Genomic DNA, 19,587 nt, shown 5'->3' on the forward strand with positions numbered 1-19,587 from the left:
TAGGCGGTACATTTAAAGTACACTATAGCATTAACATCTTTGTCACCCTTTTCCAATTTTCAGATTGTACTGTAGTACAAAAAAAAAAAGCATTGCACTCTTAACCGAAATTTAGATTTTCTCTTGTGTGGTTCCTTCATAAAAATCTAGGCTAACAGACGAAAAATGTAAAAAAAAAAAAAAAAAAAGAAAAAAAAAGAAAAGAAAATCTTTAAAAAAAAAAAAACAAAACAAAGAAACTCTTTGATCATTCTTTCAGGAAGGCTGGATGTTCCTCTACAAGGTCACCACAACTGATTAAACATGATATGACTGTTGTGCTGAATGATATGAAGAAAAAGATGGCTGATTCAGACACTTCCATGCTTTTTAAATGTTGGTTATATAACTCGGTCAGCATGGGTTTTAAAGGGTTACATGATTTTAGAGATGGCCAGATTGCTAGTGTTTATTCTGAATGCCTCGCCTCGTCTCAGTGACCTTGTAGAGCAATCTGCCTCTATGGATTAAGCACTACTAGGAGATGGAGGAATAGGATCTAATTGCATATTAGGTTTGACTGCACCTCAAGAAAAGACCAAATGCACACGCTCACACAGACGCACAAACACGTACACACAGAGAAAACAGACACATGGGTGGGTGCTCTCCTGGTCTTCTCAACCAAGTTAAAGGTAGTCACCCCCTGGTGGTGATGATGGTGATAGCAGCTGACTGAGGGGGAGAGAGGGGAGGGCCACGAGACCTCACTCAGACAGACACCCGTCCAGGCCAACCGGTGCACCGTGGCGGTCTTTGACGTAGCCATTGTGGAGGCCATTGCTGGGCAGGGGGGAGCAGGCGGCGGTGATTCCGCAGTGCTTCAGCAAATTGAGACCTGGGGAAGGGGAGACCGTGGGAGAGGAGCAGGAGCAGGAGGAAGGGTCCCGTGGGGGGAAAGGCTTCATGGTAGAAAGGATCAGAGCCAGGCAGTCTGCCACGTCCTTGTTGGGAGCGCAGGCCAGAGCAGGGGTGTGGCCTGACAAGAGCGCAACACATGCCATGTTAGTTACATTTTCAGTTGTTTTAATCAATATTAGATCCAAAAATAACATGAGTAATGAGAAAAATAATCTGCAGAAAACGATGCTTCAAATGTAAAGCTACCCTCATCTCCACAGAGAGCCTTAATGTTTTTACCGTTTTGCTTCTCTCATTGCTTTTATTGTTAATTTCAGCATAAACAGAAGAAACCAAAACTACACAGAGGAACAGTCGCCTCACCTTCCTCATCCACAGCCAGCACCGTGGCTCCTCTACTCAGCAGCGCCTGCACCACCGTAGCCAGGCCATTGCGTGCTGCAAGATGGAGGGGCCTGGGCAAGAACAAGTCAGGTTTTAGGAGACAGGAAATAATTCAACCAACTAGTCACCAATGTGCCGTAAAGGCTGCCCTGATTTTCTTTTTTTACATAATCAAAGATCCAACCTGATAGCTGGGATGTAAAAAAAGGCCAATCTGACAGAACAAAAGATCTCTAATAAGACCAGTTTCATGGTGGGCATCTGAAGTCAAAAGTCACGTTTACATGGACAAACCCTTCATCTATCTGACTGAAATGAATCAATAAGACAACAAGACAAACATTCCTAAAAAATCCCCATTTAATCATTTAAGGCAGAGTGACACAAACGTAACATCTGGGCATACATGGGCTATGCAGTAACTTTTCTAGTAGTAAAGTCTGTTACAGTTGTGCTCATATTTATTCATAACCTTTCAATAAAGAAGGAAAAAAAACAGCTGCCTGTAAAATAAGCTGAAATTGACTAAAGTAATAACAAATAAAAAAATTTATGAAAATCATTAAATTATTTTCTAATTCTGGTTCAATAGAAATATTTTTTTAAAAAGCAAAGAAGTAAGACAGTTTATTATATATTACATCACTCAAACTAATATTTAGTTGAACAATCCTTTAATGTTTCCGCTCCAGTCAGGTGTTTTCTGTTCCTCTCAGTCAGACTTCTGCACCTGTTGACAGGTATTTTGTCCCACTGTTCAACAGAAAAGTGCTCTAATTTGTCCAGGACACATTTGTTTGTTTTTTCTTTCTTCAACAAAATTAAATGAAAAAACAGTGTCTTATATTACTAAATTATATTTTTGCAAATTTTTATTTCTTGTTCCTTTTTTAAGTCTCCAGTTATTTGAGTGACTGTTGTAAATTCAGCCTTTTCTTTAATGTAAGGGCATGAATACATATGAGCACAACTGTATATGAAGAAATGCTGGTTATTTCTTACATTTGCAGAGCACTGTTGGTGGCATTTATGAGAGTGGGACTGTGAATCTCGCCCAGAATCAGCAGAGCACACATCTCATGGGCCTAAAAGACAAAACAAAAAGTATGAGAGTCAGAATCCATCACTGAGCTTGTGACATGTTGGGTTTAGACTCTTGTGAACACCCTTGTGTACCTTGCTGCAGGCCAAGTGCAGGGCAGTGTTCCTGTTTTCATCCAGCAGTGTCAGATCAGCCTTGGCCCGGTGAAGGAGGATGGCTGAGTAGCGGCAAGACAAAAATATAAATCATTACATCTGACATCAACCGTCGAGCTTCTCAGTGTAGTAATGGGGATTTTTCACTGCATGTCTTCCACTATAGCCATGAAAAACACTAGAACCCCACCTCTACTGATGTAAGACTTACCCACGGAGCCGCTGTGTCCCTTGTCAGCAGCTACCATCAGAGCAGAGCATCCACTTTTGTCCACTGCATTGATCTCTGCTCCATGGCGAAGCACCAGCTGAAGTCCTGCAACATCCTCTGCGAACGCAGCAGAATGCAGCGGGGTCCTGCAGGCACAGATACACAGCATAACCAATGATTCACCGCTCTACAAGCAGGATTTCAGGTTTGGCCCCAAACCGATTCATAAGAAACATGCTACCACATGTAGTGTTTTGTGTGCAACACTCTTTCTGCAACACAACATCACATCCACTATGTTTACAGTCATGGACTGCAACCCCTCAACCTTTTCCTTTTAATTCACATTTAACTCATTTCTCTTGCTTTATGTTTTTGTGTTGCTTTGTCATGATTTTAGGCTGGTCACGAGGTGGCAAATGGAGCCATTTTCTCCGACAGACTGCAACCCTGCAATTCCCTCGACACAAAATGGAAGAGCGAAACATGAAAACATAAACAACCAAATCCGTAACACTCGAGACAAAGTGCACTTTCCCCTGAAATTGTGTGTAATTTCCAACAAAGCAGGGAACTGTCAGACGAAATTATTGTAAACAAGTGTGTGTGTGCTGATTTTTGCAGCAAGCAAGATACGTGGCAAATGAAGAATGGATAGATGGTGATAGAGGTGGGGAAAAGTCTTCATGTGTTAAACCCAGAGAACGATTCAAATATCTCTCCGTCTCCCACTGTGACCCTTTTAGACAGAATATTATCTTTATGTCAGCTGCTTGTAACAGAAAATTACGTCTGTAATTCAAATTACTGATATAACGTGATCATTTCCGCTACGGACGTATTTCCAACGGGACTGAAAGACGAGAAGCATCGCTTTCTCATGATATATGATGTTCCAGAGTATTTATGAAATGGCCTGTGTGTGGAAGGGTTGATGTTAGTCCAGAAAGTAGAAGTTTAGAGTGAGAATTAAACTTTTGGACGAGTATTTATCAGGCACTTTAGCTTCATTTTAACAGCGTTCTGTCTCTGAATATTATATTTTTATTGTTAATAATAGTATTATTTTGTTTTTGAGAATCCTGATGTGTTTTTTGTTTGTTTTTGTAGTATTTTCACAAGGGCTTTTGTACCACTGTCAACTTCTTTCTCATTTTATTGGTAACAATTTTGTTCATCATAAAAAGGGAAAATGTTTTAGATATATAACAGAAGCACAAACGTTAGGTGAAAATTTGTGAAGGGTGGAGAGGAGTAACACCACCACAATTGCAGTTTGGACATTTATACCCAGCTTTGATGTTTTTTAGTATGAAGAATATTTTCGCTTATTGTCTCAATTTGCTTTATTATTGCTTTACTAAAATCAAACTTTATTTATGAAGCGCCTTTCATGGCAAAAGCTTCAAAAACTGCTTAACATAATAAAAACTGTTCATGCATATTAAAATAAGACAAGCTTTCACACAACAAAGTATATAACATCAATTTAGAAACACACACCTGTCATGTACAGTCGCACGCGTGTTCACACACAGAGTGCATGTTTTTTTTTCTTTGTGTTTCTGTAAAACCCTTTTAGTAGCAAAAAGTGGATGAAAAATGATGGATAAATAAATTCTGATTAACTAGGAGAGAATTTTATGTGAACATTTTTCTTCATGTACGTCTCCATTATTAATAAACTGACCTAAAAGTTATCACACATCATTCTAAACACTTATAGTATGTAATAATGACAAAAGTCTGACAAAACGTGCAAATTTATTCGACACAAAAATTTTTAAAAATTGGATCCATGCAGCCTGCTTTCCTTCATAACCCTCCTAGATAAATTAAAGTCCTCTGTTCTGCAGACTCACCTTCCTTTGGCGTCTCTGGTGTTGATCATGTGGACCCCGGTAGACTCCAGCAGCCTCTCTGCAGCACCGCTGTGGCCATTCATCCTGCAAGCAACACCACCGAGTCAGTCAAACGATTCCACCTCATTACTTTTTTTTTTTTTTTTTTTAAACAGCAAAAGCAATCAGAGCATATGCATGGGTAATACTCACAGAGCACAGTGCAGGGGGGTGAAAGGGTTTCCCTCTTCATGGATAAATGTTTTAAATTCAAGTAAAACCTCCAAACAGTCTTCATGCCCTGAAAACAACACACACAACACAAGCTTGAGTGATTAACTTCGACCTAATTGTTTGGACTAGCTATTTACAGTTAATGAAACTGAACAAACCTTTGTATGCAGCCCAGTGTAATGGGGTGTATTGTTTGTTGTCCAGCAATTTATCTTGTGGGTCTGTTGCCATGGCGGCCTGCACCAGACTGGCCAGTATCTCTGTGTGGCCTCTGGAGGCAGCATAGTGCAGCGGTGTCCTACCCTGGGTGTCCTGGCATAATGCAGAAGCCTTGTGCTCCAGCAGGGCTGTCACACATTCATCATGGCCCAACACCGCCTGCATGACGACCAACAAGGAGCAATGAGACACATGCAAGGCCAAAACTCAAATTCAGGAAATGCATCTGCATATGGTATTTTTACTTACCCCTCTGTGCAAAGCTGTGCTGCCCCTTTTGTCCTCAGCATCTGGGGAGGCTCCCTTCTCCAGCAGAAAGTGGACACACTCAGTGTGACCTCCCAGTACAGCCAGCATTAATGGGGTCCTTCAGCAGAGAAATGCAACAGTAAATATGTGTTTGTGCTCTTACATTCAACAAAAAAAATCATTTTTTTATCATTAAGATGTTTTTTTGTTTGAATTGAAACTGAAAAAAGAAATTCAAGCCGTGCTTTTAAGAGCAAGAAAAAAAACAACAAAACAAAACTCACTGGCCAAACTTGTCCATGACATTGATGAGATCCCCTTCCTCTCCATAATCAATCATCATTCGCAGGCAGTCCGAGTGACCGTGGGCAGCTGGTGTAACAATTTTAAATAAAAATGTTTAAATGAAATAAAAAAAATAAAAAAAAGAGGTGAATGGAGAAGAATTTGTATCACCCAAACCAGTGACAACCAGAAACAAATACTATGGCCTGAAATCCTCCAACTGGGAGTATAATGTACCTGCAACATGAATTGGAGTCCACATAAGATGGTTGTCATTGAGAAGACAAGAGGCCCCCTGAGCCAAAAGCACCTCCACACAGCGCGTGTAGCCTTTCTGGGCAGCCAAGTAGAGAACAGAACGCCCTGCGGCGTCCTGCATGTCCACGTAGGCTGCGGTCTCTGTGAGCACACGCAAAGCCTGCCAGTGGCCCTTATCAGCCTGAAAGAGCAGAGGAGGTCAGTCACAACTTTGCAATTAGTCAAGATTAAGAAGCCAATTACAAGCGGGGGGGTGACCTCGTTTGCACAACTTACAGCAAGATGCAGGGGACTCACTGGAATACTGCTCTCTATGTCTCCAAGTGCATTGAAGGACATCTCCAGGAGCTAAAAGTTAGACAGGACAGTCTATGTTAATTCAGAATGAGGTTAAACAAAAGATGGTGAAATCAGTAACAGAATACTTGGACCATAAAAGGATTCTAACGCTACTTTGAGAACATGCTAATTAAATAATTTCAGATAAGAGGCTTTGTTAACATGTGGTCATTTGTTTCCTGTAAAACAGCAGCGACTGAAGGCAGCCAGCACGGTTTGTCGAGTGGAGAAACACCTGGTAGTTTTCCAGCTTCATACAGTGCTGGAGGGGCTCACAGAGACTAACATGCAGCTGCTGTAAGACCTCCAGCCTCACTCTAACAACAACTACCCAACAATAAAAATAATAGGGCTGTGACGATATGCTTTTGTCCCGATTCGATTCAGATTTTTTGGGGTTCCTATTTGATTTAATTGCGATTCTCACAATTCTTCTATATTGCAGATTTTTGTAGATTAAAAACAAAATAACTGTATAAAACTTTTTTTTTTTTTTGCTTGTCATTTGTCTTGATTTCAATTAGGAAAAAAAACAGTAGCCAGATCATCATTCTGCTGCTATAATGCCCAAGAACACAAGTAAAAAGATCAATAAAAACAATAAAAAAGACAAAGATTTCATAATGGATTGTTTATATTTGTTTGAAAAAAAGAATTGATTTTTTAACAAAGAAATTTATTTTAAAATTGTGAAGCAATGTTTTCTCTTCTTTTCGATTCTCTTTGTGTTCCTCTCCGGTCTGGTCCAGCAGTATAAGCTTTGTAATACAAACAATTATGCAGAATAAATAGAAAAATAAAATAAAAATCCAGAACATCAAGGGGAGCATTATATCGATGATGCTTCCCATGGCAAAGTAAATTTTCCCAGCAGAACACAGCATCCAAAAAAATCAATTTTGCCTGCTTAAATGCTGGACAGCAAAAAAAAAAAAAAAAAAAAAAAAAAGAAATTGAAGCAAAACAATTCCAGATTTTTCGATTTTTCCACCCCTAAAAAATTATCTTTAAAAAGCATATTATTAAAAACATTTTATTCAACCATTTACTTGTTTATTCTTGCCATAAAATGTGAGAAATAAACGCCTCTCACCAGCTCCAGGTTCTGTTTGTTGCCGTGGTAAGCTGCATAGTGAACTGCACTGTAACCTTTGGAGTTGACCATTGAAGGATCAGCACCGTTGTCCAAAAGATGTTCCAAGCAGCTTTAAAGCAAAAACACATGTTTAATGATGTGATTTGAAACTCTTTGAACATGAAATCAATTCACTTGGAAACCATAGCTGTGGTTAGATTTAAGTATAAAGGAGAAAAAACTCACAAGTATGACTCCTTTGCTTCATCCTCGTCATCCTGATGGTTTCCAGAAAAATGACGATCAACTCTGAAAAAGAAGAAAAAAGCAGCTTGGTGACTCCACTGGGAGGCCCACTTCCTTCCCCCACATGCTCCATAAGTTAAATGGTTAATGGCATTAGTAAGTGAGGAAGCACATAAGTGCATCATGTAATTTAGTGGGGGCATCCCTGACTTCAAGCTGGCTGAGTTTACCTCATATTCTGGCTCTTTTCCCATACAGAAACTATCATAAGGCAGCTTGAGCTTATATACTTTTCACTTGACTAAAGCAACATGAATGGAATACAGCCAAGCTGCTCCCAGTTGTGTGCTTGTACATCTCTCTTGCTTTCAAACACACCCACCACCAGTACAGTCTAATACGCTACAGCCAACATACAACGCCACACCATGCAGAATCACAGGTGAACTTCAGCTGCTATGATTATGACTGTATGAAAACTGCAGCCAGAAATTGGGAGCAGGTCTCAGGAGCTTCTCCTCTGGTCCCTCCTGCTGCTCTGTGTGCTGGTATCTGCACAGTTAAGCTGAATTCATGCTTCAACGTCATACCGATGCAGAGCCACTGGTCTGGCTATTTAAAGCTTCGCAGTGACTTAAGAAAAAAAAAAAAAAACTATGTGCTGTACTGATGCAGACTATAATAACTGTGTTTATGTGGAATAACACTTTGCTCAAATATAAACACCTCCATGAAACACAAAAGCAAAATGAGACAGGCTGTAATTGAATCGTAACGCTAACACAGTAACCACTGCCGTGCCTGCAGCTGCGTCGTTTTCACAGCTTTACAATATTTTCTGTAGTTTGTTTCACTGGTTTACCTGCATCTTTATTTTACCCTGCGCTCTCCATGCAACTCAAAGTCCATTTTTATAATTAAAAAAAACTACCATCCCATTTTCACCAGCTGATGCATGTTCTGAAACAGCAGCTGACTCAGTTTATTAGCTTGTGTTCAGTGTGTTGTTATAATGAAAAAAGATGAGAAATAAACATGTTTTCCAACCTGCTGAAGGCTTGGGAGGCAGCAGAGTAGTGCAGGGGAGTACAGCCTGTCTGGTCAGGCTCGTTGACCTCAGCGCCAGCGCTAACCAGGGTCACAGTGCACTGGTACCTCCCATTAGCAGCCGCATAGTGCAACGGTGTCCTGCAGCGAGAACGTGACGAAAAACAAAAAGAAGTGTCTGTGTAAAACACAAACCCTGGTAAAATTACTAAAAACAAACACTAACAGTTTAAGGAAAACTTACCTTCCCATTATGTCCCTCTTATTCAAGTCGGTACCGCTACTTAAGAGTAGGTTCAGACATTCAACATTTCTGTAGAGGCAGATTACCACAAGAAGAGATGAAGTAAACAGAGGAAATGGTGCAAAATGTCTTTCAACGGGGCGTGTAGTTTACCCTCCAGAGGCAGCAGCGTGTAGACAGGTCCTCCCAAAGTTGTCGGGGGTGTTTATGTCAAACCCAGCTGACAGTACGTGCTCTTTACTCATAGATGAAACGATACTATACAGCTGACCTGAAGGGCGACGGAAAAAAGAAAACAGCAGGACTTAACAGATATGTCGATGCACATCTGACAGACTTTGTCACAAACAGTCAAATCCGACCAAACCTGAGGAGAGTAACTTGCGACAACAGTCTGAAAACCCGTACAGCACAGCTAAGTGCAAGGGGAACATTCCATGGATCCCACGTCTGGAAAACAGCAAAAACACTCCTTTAAAGCTGCGTTGGACATTGTTTGAACTTAAACTGTTTTATTTCACCGCCGCATGGACTGAGTGTCTTTTACCAACAATGTTTTATCTGTACCTGGCCGTGTCTGCTCCGTTGGTCATCAGAGTGCTGATCAGCAGTTCATGGCCATACTTAGCAGCAATGTGGAGAGGGGTATTGCCATACTTATCCACACAATCAATATCCCCACCTGATGCAAAGCAGAGAAAAGGGATGTGTTTAAAACCCAACGAGAGGAGAAAAAGAGTCTGGATCAATGTAACGCCACATCTCAGAGAAACAGGAAAAGTGAACGTACCGTTTTGGATGAGGATCTGAGAGCGTGTGAAGCGTCCGTGAATGGCTGCCATGTGCAAGGGGCTCTTCCCTTCTTTGCTCTAAAAAGAGTAATAAAAAGAACAGACATTAGTTTTCAGTAAAAGATAACACAACCTTTTGCATTTTACAATACAACTTTATTTATAAGGCACTTTAAAAACAACAATGTTGACCAAAGTGTCACATTGTGAGGGGTTAAAACAGAATAAATAACATACATTAGGACAACTTAAAAAAAAAAATTACAGACATCTAAAAACAATCAAAAAATAAAAGCAATCAAATTAAAACAAAATAAAATCTGATCTAAAATGTCAACTTATTGTGCAGAAAAAGCAGCTTAAACACATGGGTCTTCAGTAAAGATGTAAAAGCAGATATAGTGGAGGCCTGTCTAACATGTAAAGGAAGCTCATTCCACAGTTTAGGTGGACAAATTTTTGACAAATGTTTCTGGTCCTGAATGCTATAAATAAGGCACGATGAATAGATCAGGCAGTGCAGAGTTTAGTCTACGTTACAGATCTTTAAAACATTTAATCTTCAATCCGTTCGCATTCAAATTCTGCAGATTTTCACTTTTACAAAGGAGGCAAGAACAACATGTATACAACTACACCCTTGAAGACTGAATTATCTTGATGCATGGCTGCGGCTTATTAAAAAAAACAACCAAAAAAAACAACACTCAGACTTTTTAGAATATAAAAGGAAATTATTTGTAAAAAAAACTTTTAGAGATGCCCTAATTAAACAAACATCCAGTGAAATTGATGACATTTACAAACCAACTGCCTGCACAGGACTAATTTGTTCATCAACCACTTGCAGGATTGTATCATAGTATTTGCATTTGTCCTACTTTCTACCCTGCATGTAACACAGAAAACCTAATATTGTATGCTTTACTTACAAGAAATAGGAATCAACTCCAATAAATGATAAATAGACTTAACTGGACACTGTTCTAAAGTCATGTATAAAAACAGTTCAAGTGTTACTAAACCTTAAAAATAAACAAAACTCTTTTCATACCTGCTGGTTGACATCTGCCCCATTGTTGACCAGCAACTCCAGACAGAGGGCACCATTGGTGGACACGGCAGCCAAATGCAGAGGGGTGTAGCCACACTTGTTGGGCTGGTTAACATTAGCCCCATGGTTCACCAGCTCTGTAGCCACAGCCTCCTGCCCCATGTAGCAAGCTACGTGGAGGGCAGTGTTTCCAAAGCCATTGGGCTCATCAATCTGACCACAGAACACAACGCAAAATGTCAGATTGCAACAAGAATCGGTGAAATTCCTTTAGTGTACACTGACCAGATACTCCATATATACACTCTACAATACCTAAGACATGTGCTCTAATATCCAAGTTCACTGATGAGCAGGAAGATTAATTGCACTGGCTAAACTAAAACAGAACATGATGTGTACGACTCACCTCTGCCCCCATCCTCAGTAGGTACTTTACAATTTCGATGTGACCACTTGCAGCAGCAGCGTGGAGAGGTGTGTAACCCATCTTATCCTTGCAGCTCTTGTCAGCACTGCGAGACACCAGCAACTTCACTACCTCCAAGTGCCCTGCAGGAAGCACAAAATGATGGAATTACTTAAATATGAATCATTCATTCTATTTTTTTTTTTAAGTAAGTCATTATCCATTACATAATTTCCCCTGAGACTGTGTGAAAATAATTGTACGTGTTAATCTTCCTCACACGAGTTAACCGTTTCATGGTCAGCTTGAGATCATACGTGAGAAGGAAAGCTTGTGGAGTGCAAAGTTGGCAGGAATGTTCAAGCTCACTTACCCAAATAGGCAGCACAATGGATAGGCTGTCTCTCCTTCTTATCAATGGCACTCAGGTTGGCCCCTTTGTTCAGCAGCAGCTTCACCATCTGTAAGAAAACAGAAACATTTAACCGTGGAGGAAGCACAAGTACAACACTTGTGAAGTTGGAGCAAGTAGTAGAAGCCTCACCTCCTGGAACCCACTCTGAGCTGCATGGTGCAAGGCGGTTCGGCCGGTGCGATCCGCCATGTTCAGGTTGCTCAGCTGGGACAGCAGGGTCTCTGCGCAGCGCGTGGCACGGTTGGCAGCAGCCACATGTAGTGGCGTCTGCCAGAACTTGTCTCGTGCATTCGCCTCAGCTCCGCGCCTCAGCAGCAGACCCACTGCCCTCTGGAGAGAAGAAAGCAATCACCGGAACTTAAAGCCTCTATCTTATTTGCAGCTTTCTGCATTACCTTCAATCAAAGCAACATTTGTAAATGTAAATCTAAATGAGTAATAGAACATCTGGGTGAATGCATGGTAGAATAAAAAAAAGTATAACACAGAAGTAATTAAAATCCATCCAATGAAGATGTACCTCATTCCTGGAAGCAGCCGCCCTGTGCAAAGGGGTTAACCATATGTGGTCTTTAGCGTTAACACTGGCACCTGAAAGACATATGTTCATCACTTGTAAAGGGTCTTAAAGATCATGCAAAGCAAAAAGATTCATATTTAATGGGCCAGAAAGAGAAGGCTGCCACAGACTTCAAGTGTTAAGCCACAGCAAGAATGCAGCAATAAGTGCGTTTGAATGATGGAAATGGATAACAGATGAGTATCTGGAAAGATGCAGCATAATTACCTGATTCAATGAGGAGGTCCATTATATGGACATCACCCACACAGGCAGCAGCATGAAGTGGCGTACGGCGCTCTTGGTCCTGCCAAATGGACATATCACCAATGGAAGGGAGAATTCTGTTTAATATTGGTGTTAAATAGTGGCTGATGCCCATTATTATATGCATTTTCACGCTAAAACTGCATAAATTTAAAACATACCAGTGCATTGACATCCTCCTTTTTGTGCAATAATAGTTGAACTTCTTCAGCATTACGATTGAAGATGGCCTGGACCAGAGGAGGCTGCAACACACACACACACACACAAAAAAAAAAAAAAAAAAAAAAAAAAACCAACACACAAGCTGATTTATCCTTAATGTAACACACACACAAAAAAAAAATCCTTCACGTTGATCCGGAGCGATGAGTCGGATATAATCATTTCACATCAGTGATTTCTGAAAACCAGTCAAAAGCAGTTTGTAATAATGAGTTAAAAAAAATAACTAAAATGATCATTAAACTCATTGCAATAAATGTTTTATTTGAACCATTAACAGGAGTGTGTACTAAACTGAAAGTGATCTTTGATTCTTTCCAGCAGATACACGGAGCCCTGGTTGAGGCCTACAGGCCCGTCTCTCAGTACTTACGTCAGCTGGCTAATGCTGCTGCGGAGCTGGCCCTGACCCAAAGCACGGCCCAGGAAACGCATTCGTTATTAAACTAAAATACTGCATCGGCATTAAGCAAGAAACACTTTTGCAATGACCTATATAACGATATAAATAAATATGCACCGTATGTGAGCAGGGAAACGTCATGAGTCTTATAAATTGCGCACTACAGTGGGTCCTTTTCCAGCAAATAGACTGCGCCACAGCCCAAACACGGAGCGCTTTCTTTGAACGTACCTGGTCTGCAATGTTAAGTACTCCCATCTCCCAAACTCAGCCAGGACGGAGCTCCTTCATGAGGATAAAACTTCGAGGTAAGTTACGGCACGCTACTGTATCTACCTCTCAGACTACACCCATAGCTGAATGCAAACAGAAATGCGGTCTCGATCTGTCACTGTTGTTGTCTGTATCCAGTGTCTGGTCTGACGATGCTGGCTACGACGTTGCTGGTCCGCCTACAGGCGTGGCGGTCTGCTTCCCGAATAACTCCGGTGCAATGTCGACATCGTGGGGCAGTAAACGGTAAAACAGCAAGAAAATGCTTTCAATTATCTTGGGGACTGAATGAAAAACACAGCAGCAACATTTTTCACACTGATCACCAGGGCCGGATTAAAAGTGCACAAACCCCTGGGCCCAGTGTGTTTCAGAGGCTCCCTTCCCCACCGCAACGTTGTGAAAATTGTGAATTATACACTGTGAAACAACATTTCTAACATATCTCAGCCAATGGTACCAATAGCAGTACATTAGAAACTGTGGTGTAACTATTTTGTTTTTATGTACATTTTGTTTAATGTCCAAACTGCTGGTGTTTGCCCTATGTGGCCCCTAAGTGGGCGTGGGCCCCTGGGCCTGTGCCCATAATGCCCATTGGATAATCTGGCCTTGCTGAACACCAATTCAACACTAGCTTTCTTACATTGCTAAAGAGGTATATTTCTGTCATCGTATTGACCAAAGTTTACCATTAAATTTGAATATAAGTTAAATAACTTTACACAAAATGTAATTTATAGTTAAGATCATCAGTGTTGTGACTGATTGGCCAGCATTTGCTTGGTGGACATAAATAGCTACGGCATATAATATTTGTTGATGCTTATTTTACTATTTGAGAACAAAATTGTAAAAATAATCAAATAAAATAAGATAAATTAAAATAAAGTTAAATAAAATAAAACTAGAAAATTGCTGTTCTTGCAAAACAGCAGTGTGAATGCTTTCATGCGGAAATGCTTGAACTGTAATGCTAAAGAAAGTTTAAACTGTAATGCTAAGGAAGGTTGAAATGAAAAGAAGCTTTAAAGAAGTGTTTAAAGCAAAAATGGATGTTTAAACAGAGTTAAAATAGCTGTAAACTGAGCTTAAATAAATTGAAGATGTTTGAAGATGGCTAAAATCTGGTTTTTGAATGATCAGCTGAATAAGTTTAACAGCAGAGGTCAACATTTGCTATTGTGACTGAATGGCCAGCAGTTGCTTGGTGGACATAAACAGCTATGGTTTATTTATTCTCTTATTGATAAACATGACATTTACTTGTTATCTAGATCTTCGCTAAGCTATGTTCACACAGAATTTCATTTTGTGAAAAGGTTCAATTGTAAATGGACTTGTTTGTTTACACATCAATTATTGTCATGGGTTCCGAAGAAAATATCTCAAAAGACTCTTAAGAAGAGGTGTAATTTACAAAGATTTGATATAATATTTTATTGAATGTGAATTAGTTATTTACTTTGTATCATTATATGTATATATGTATTGTCGCAATTCTATTCAATTCAACTTTATTTATATAGCGTCAAATCATGGCAATGCCATCTCAAGACGCTTTACACACAGGAAAAAAACATAATGAAAGCCAATTCATAATCTCCCATCCTGAGCAAGCACACTGGCGACAGTGGGAAGGAAAAAACTCCCTTTTAACAGGAAGGAAACTTCTGGGAGAATCCGGCTCAAGGGCAGGCAGCCATCTGCCTCTGCTGTGTGTGGGGAAGAGGACAGAAAGACAATAGACAACAGGAACTGCTACTCCCATCAGGGAATGTCTCTCAACAGTCTAAATCTAAAGCAGCATAACTAAGGGATGCTAATGATCCCTAACTATAGGACAATAAAATAAAAATAAAAAAATAAAAAAAAAAGTTCTAGCAGGTTCGGTGCTGCGCGCAAAACTTCACTTTATAAACACACACTTTGATTTGTCTTATTAAAACACAACACAAGTGACTTTTGAAAAAAAAAAAATAGCCACGGCATATAATATTTGTCGATACTTATTTTACTATTTGAGAATGAAATTGTCAAAATAAAATCAAATAAAATAAAACTAAAAAATTGCTGTTCTTGCAGAACAGCAGTGTGAATGCTTTCATGCAGAAACGCTTGAACTTTAATGCTAAACTGTAATGCTAAATATGGTTTGAACTAAAATAAAATAAAATAAAATAAAATAAAATAAAATAAAATAAAATAAAATAAAATAAAATAAAATAAAATAAAATAACCGCTGTTAACCTCCGGCGCAGCAGGGGGCAGCATGTCGTCAGATAGCCGCTGCGCTCAACCGGTCGATCAGAAGAAAGGAACAGCCTGTACCGTCACCGGCGTTTTATTTAGCAGCAGAAGGTCGTCCGCAGCTGGACGGAATTTGAAAACATTTCAAAGCGAAACTATTGGAAATTATTCCGTTTTGCAGCAACGTTAGTACTCTAGACACAGAGTAATGTGAGTATTATCGCAAAAAGTACACGAACGCGGCCTTACGTCGCGTTTGGTTCGGCTGTTATGAAACCTCATTAGCCTGCGTTAGCCGCTGACTAACTTAACCACTGTTAGTTACGCTCAACCTGCTAGTTACGTTTCAACCTGTTAGTTACGCCTAAAACACGGTTTGTGAAGCTAGTAGACCAGCTATCGCTACGTGTTACGTGACAGCTTTTCAAGCAGTGGGATTTGTCCAGGAACCTTGACTCCCACTGCCCCCCTGTTTGGAGCAGGACCTGCCTAACTTGGCTGACTGGATGGCAGCCACAGCCGGTGCCCGGCGCTTACCGATGGGTGTGCGGACATTCAGTGACTTTCTCCAGATTGCCACTGTGGGTTCCCCTCGCTCGTGTCGTACAGCTCTAACAAGAGGATGCGTGAGACAAAACATCAGGTGAGCTTGTCACGGTGATTTTGGAGGGTTTTTATTGTTGTTAGTGGTGCACGATGCGCGACATACTTCAGAGCGGCTATATGATCATAGGCTGTCCAGAGAAGATCACAAGGTAAGGATATCACTGTCAATAGTCTTTTTGGAGCTATTCTTGGCTGATATTTGTCAAGATTTTCCCAGAGGAAAAGAGAAAGGTGTTTTGGAAACATTGGTCAGGAATCAGGTGTGACTCATCCTTATGTTCTGAGAATTAGTTATAGATAAACAAACTACTGTCAAATCTGTCATTTCTTTTACCAAATGATGTTTTTTTTTTTCCTCCCATCATTTATCAGATGTGTTGTGTAGATCATAAAAAGAAATCAAGTACATCACTGTAAATGAATAATCTATTCCGATCAACAAATACTAATTGTTTTGGCTTGCATCATATGTGGAGTTTTTTTCAATATTTATAGAGATGAAGGCATTTTTCTCACATTGGTGAATAATAGGCGTCTTTATTTTCTGTTGTAATTTAGTTTTAAAGACTAAATTGCTCATTTATGACCAAAAACTTCTGCCTTTTTCCCTCTTAATACAACCAGTTCCCTGTGATCATAACACATTTGGTTAGATTACAGGGAATACACATCTAAATGTATCAAACTTGGCTTTTTACTCTACATTAAACTCCAACTCAGAAAAATCCAGCAATTTCCCACCATAGACCTTTTATAACCTCCTGGTCCAGATCACTGAGTGCACTAAGTGTCTTTGGTAGCTTTAAAAATGGAATGTAGTGGATCTTTTCTTTGTTATTTTTTGTTGTTAATGTATGCTGTGGTGTGTTGAATCTTTCCAGAATGAAGCTTACTGATGAATTACTCTTGGCCTTTTAGACACCTGTCATCGTGTGGCATTTTGATGACGAGAAGTCCCAAGGTGCTTTGTCTTCAAGACTGGGATGCAATGACGACCGTTCCTCAAAGCAGAAACTTCATCAGCCTCACCAACAAAAGGAAGGAGTACTCTGAGCGTAGGATACTTGGGTAATTCTCTATAAACTAGGAACAACTGTGTTTCTTGAGAACCAAACAGAATTTCTTTCATTTAACTCTGCAATGCTTGTTTTCACAGTTATTCTATGCAGGAAATGTATGATGTGGTAGCCAATGTTGATGAGTACAAGCACTTTGTGCCTTGGTGTAAGAAGTCCCAGACCATCATGAGAAGAGCAGGTCACTCCAAAGCCCAACTTGAAGTGGGATTCCCTCCAGTTGTGGAACGATACACGTCGATGATCACTAATGTTAGGCCACATCTCGTCAAAGTAAGTAGCTCATTGTGTAACGTATGGCTGTATCTGATGTTCAGTGGAATAAACACGGATGACATGGAATTTATCAGTTCAGATGCCAACAAACAAGCGTTCCTCTGTATTATTCAGGCAGTGTGCACAGACGGAAAGCTGTTCAATCATCTGGAGACAATATGGCGCTTTAGTCCCGGCATTCCTGGTTATCCTCGCACCTGCACAGTAGACTTTTCTGTAAGTAAATCATAGTTTGATTCATGCAGTGGTGACAGGTCATCTGCTGCTTTTCAGACACATCTTTTGCAGTGGTGTTTATCTAAATATTTTATATTTGAGGATAAAAATGCTTACTACTTTCTGTCTCAGTTAGATGAGAATATTGAGCTAATTACAAGGGTTGTATGACAGCCTTAGTGTAAGGATTTAAAGCTTTGTCGATGTGTCCACAATTAAAAACTTGTGGTATTAAATATGTTAACTATTTTGACTTTGTTGTTACCACGTTTCATTTCTATTTTCCATGAAACATCCTGAAGAAAAATGACTTTTTTCTCCCAACAGATATCCTTTGAGTTCCGCTCTTTGCTGCACTCCCAGCTAGCCACCATGTTCTTCGACGAAGTTGTAAAGCAGAATGTTGCTGCTTTCGAGCGGCGAGCTGGCAAGCTTTATGGTCCAGAGACTCGAATCCCTCGAGAGCTGATGTTTCATGAGGTTCATCAGACGTGATCTCCGCAACTGCATGTCCTCATCTGGCCTTAAAGCGTACCAACTTTTATCCCCTTTACCCATTCAAACCTGCATGATGCAACTTAGTCAGCCCCACATTCAGTCTCCACTGCTATATAGACATAGCAGCCTACCGAGGACATCTTATTCTTGTCACCATTACTTTGAAAATCCTGCCTCACCAAGTTCTTGCTTCTCTGCCTCCTCCTCCTCCTCCTCCTCGCGTTAAGTCTGTCTACCTCCACCTCAGTCTTTGTTACCAGAACCTGCCATTGCTTTCGCTCCACAGGAGTTACGAGCTGTATTTATGTAATCAAAACAGTAAATCATTACAACATCATGTAACCAGTGTTAGAGAGTCTGCTGTTATTTTAAACCCCCACCTCCCCTTACCCCCATTTCTTTTTTCTTTTTATGAGACAGAGAAGCTCTTGGTGCTACATATGCAGAACTAAATATACATCAGCATGTAAACTTTAACACTGGGATCAGCTGATCATACTGTATTGTGGAAGCACAGTCTTTGCCTTTTACCATTTGTTCTCCAAATGGAAGTTTTAATATATTATTTGACAGAAAGTAGTGCTTTTTGATGCAGAATAATCCATTCTTTTTAATTTATTCAGCATTGGATGTATGGAAGCTTTTGTTTTTGGGGGCAATATTAAAGGTGCCATGCTTTGGGACATTGTGTGTTGTCACTGTGACAGTATTATGATGTGTAATGTCTCTCAAAGGGATAAGATGACGTTTCTTCACTGGCAAACTGCTGTCTCGATTGAACAGGGTTTCCTCCATGTAGCTTTAACCTGGCTGTTGTGCTGTGAGGATTGTATTTTTTGGACATTGAAACTTAGCCTACCACTTTTAACAATGCCTTATTTTACAGCCCAGCGCCAGAAACCATCAGTGCAGGTGGGGCGCTTCAACTTTGCACAAAATATCTGAAGGAAGTCATGAATATACTGGAGTGCACTGTGAAAATGCTGTGAATGGGGAGTGCAACAAAATTCACACATTGTGTTGGAAGAAAAGAAAAAAAAAAAATCAACTTTATTCTTGATGCATTGTATTTTTATAGATTTGTAAATTTAAATTAGGATTTGTAGACTTTTTTTCAGGTGGCCAAACAGGAGGATGACTCTCCTCTCGTGTATATTTTCATTCTAAAACATTCTGGTGGGCTGTAGAATAAAACATTACAAACCATTCATTATGGTCTGGTTTCATGCTTATTTAACTTTGTAGTTTAACACATTCGGATGCGTGAATGTAACTAACATGCAAACAAACGTCTAACATTTGTGTTGCATCATCAGGACATGAGTTTCATTTTGATGGGTCATAATCTTATCAAAGCATTTTATTTCCAGATAAAATGCTAAATAAGATCATTATTCATAGTACAAAGACTTATGTTAGTAAGTAATTTGGAAAAGTAGAGAATTCCAATGAATAAAATGAGAAATATCAAATCTAAGGGGTCTGACTCAATTTAAAATACATAGATATGTTTGGCATATTTGTCAAATATTATGGATTT

At 39.9% G+C, this 19,587-nt stretch overlaps 2 protein-coding genes across 2 annotated transcripts; one reads left to right on the forward strand and one right to left on the reverse strand.

Annotated features, from left to right (window-relative positions):
• Positions 1-644: 644 nt before the first annotated feature.
• Positions 645-13,110, reverse strand: ankrd52a (ankyrin repeat domain 52a; the record flags this gene model as incomplete). The annotated part of the gene is made up of 28 exons (XM_079239395.1): positions 645-1,018; positions 1,264-1,355; positions 2,287-2,369; positions 2,461-2,543; positions 2,693-2,838; positions 4,555-4,638; positions 4,747-4,834; positions 4,926-5,145; positions 5,236-5,353; positions 5,520-5,607; positions 5,758-5,959; positions 6,055-6,126; positions 7,211-7,322; positions 7,439-7,501; positions 8,486-8,626; positions 8,730-8,798; positions 8,883-9,000; positions 9,097-9,179; positions 9,297-9,411; positions 9,520-9,598; positions 10,575-10,787; positions 10,984-11,126; positions 11,357-11,444; positions 11,528-11,728; positions 11,919-11,989; positions 12,186-12,264; positions 12,386-12,469; positions 13,084-13,110. 28 exons carry the CDS (start codon positions 13,108-13,110, stop codon positions 747-749), a joined length of 3,234 nt encoding a protein of 1,077 aa, XP_079095521.1. The 3' UTR covers positions 645-746.
• Positions 13,111-15,448: 2,338 nt separating this feature from the next.
• coq10a (coenzyme Q10A) lies at positions 15,449-19,255 on the forward strand. The gene is made up of 5 exons (XM_079239037.1): positions 15,449-16,018; positions 16,900-17,049; positions 17,138-17,330; positions 17,448-17,549; positions 17,877-19,255. The coding sequence occupies exons 1-5, from the start codon at positions 15,882-15,884 to the stop codon at positions 18,042-18,044; spliced, it is 750 nt and encodes a 249-aa protein (XP_079095163.1). The 5' UTR covers positions 15,449-15,881; the 3' UTR covers positions 18,045-19,255.
• The last annotated feature ends 332 nt before the right edge of the window (positions 19,256-19,587 follow it).

Source organism: Telmatherina bonti (assembly GCF_933228915.1).
Source record: "Telmatherina bonti genome assembly, chromosome: 4".
In the NCBI taxonomy this organism is placed as follows: Eukaryota; Metazoa; Chordata; class Actinopteri; order Atheriniformes; family Telmatherinidae; genus Telmatherina; species Telmatherina bonti.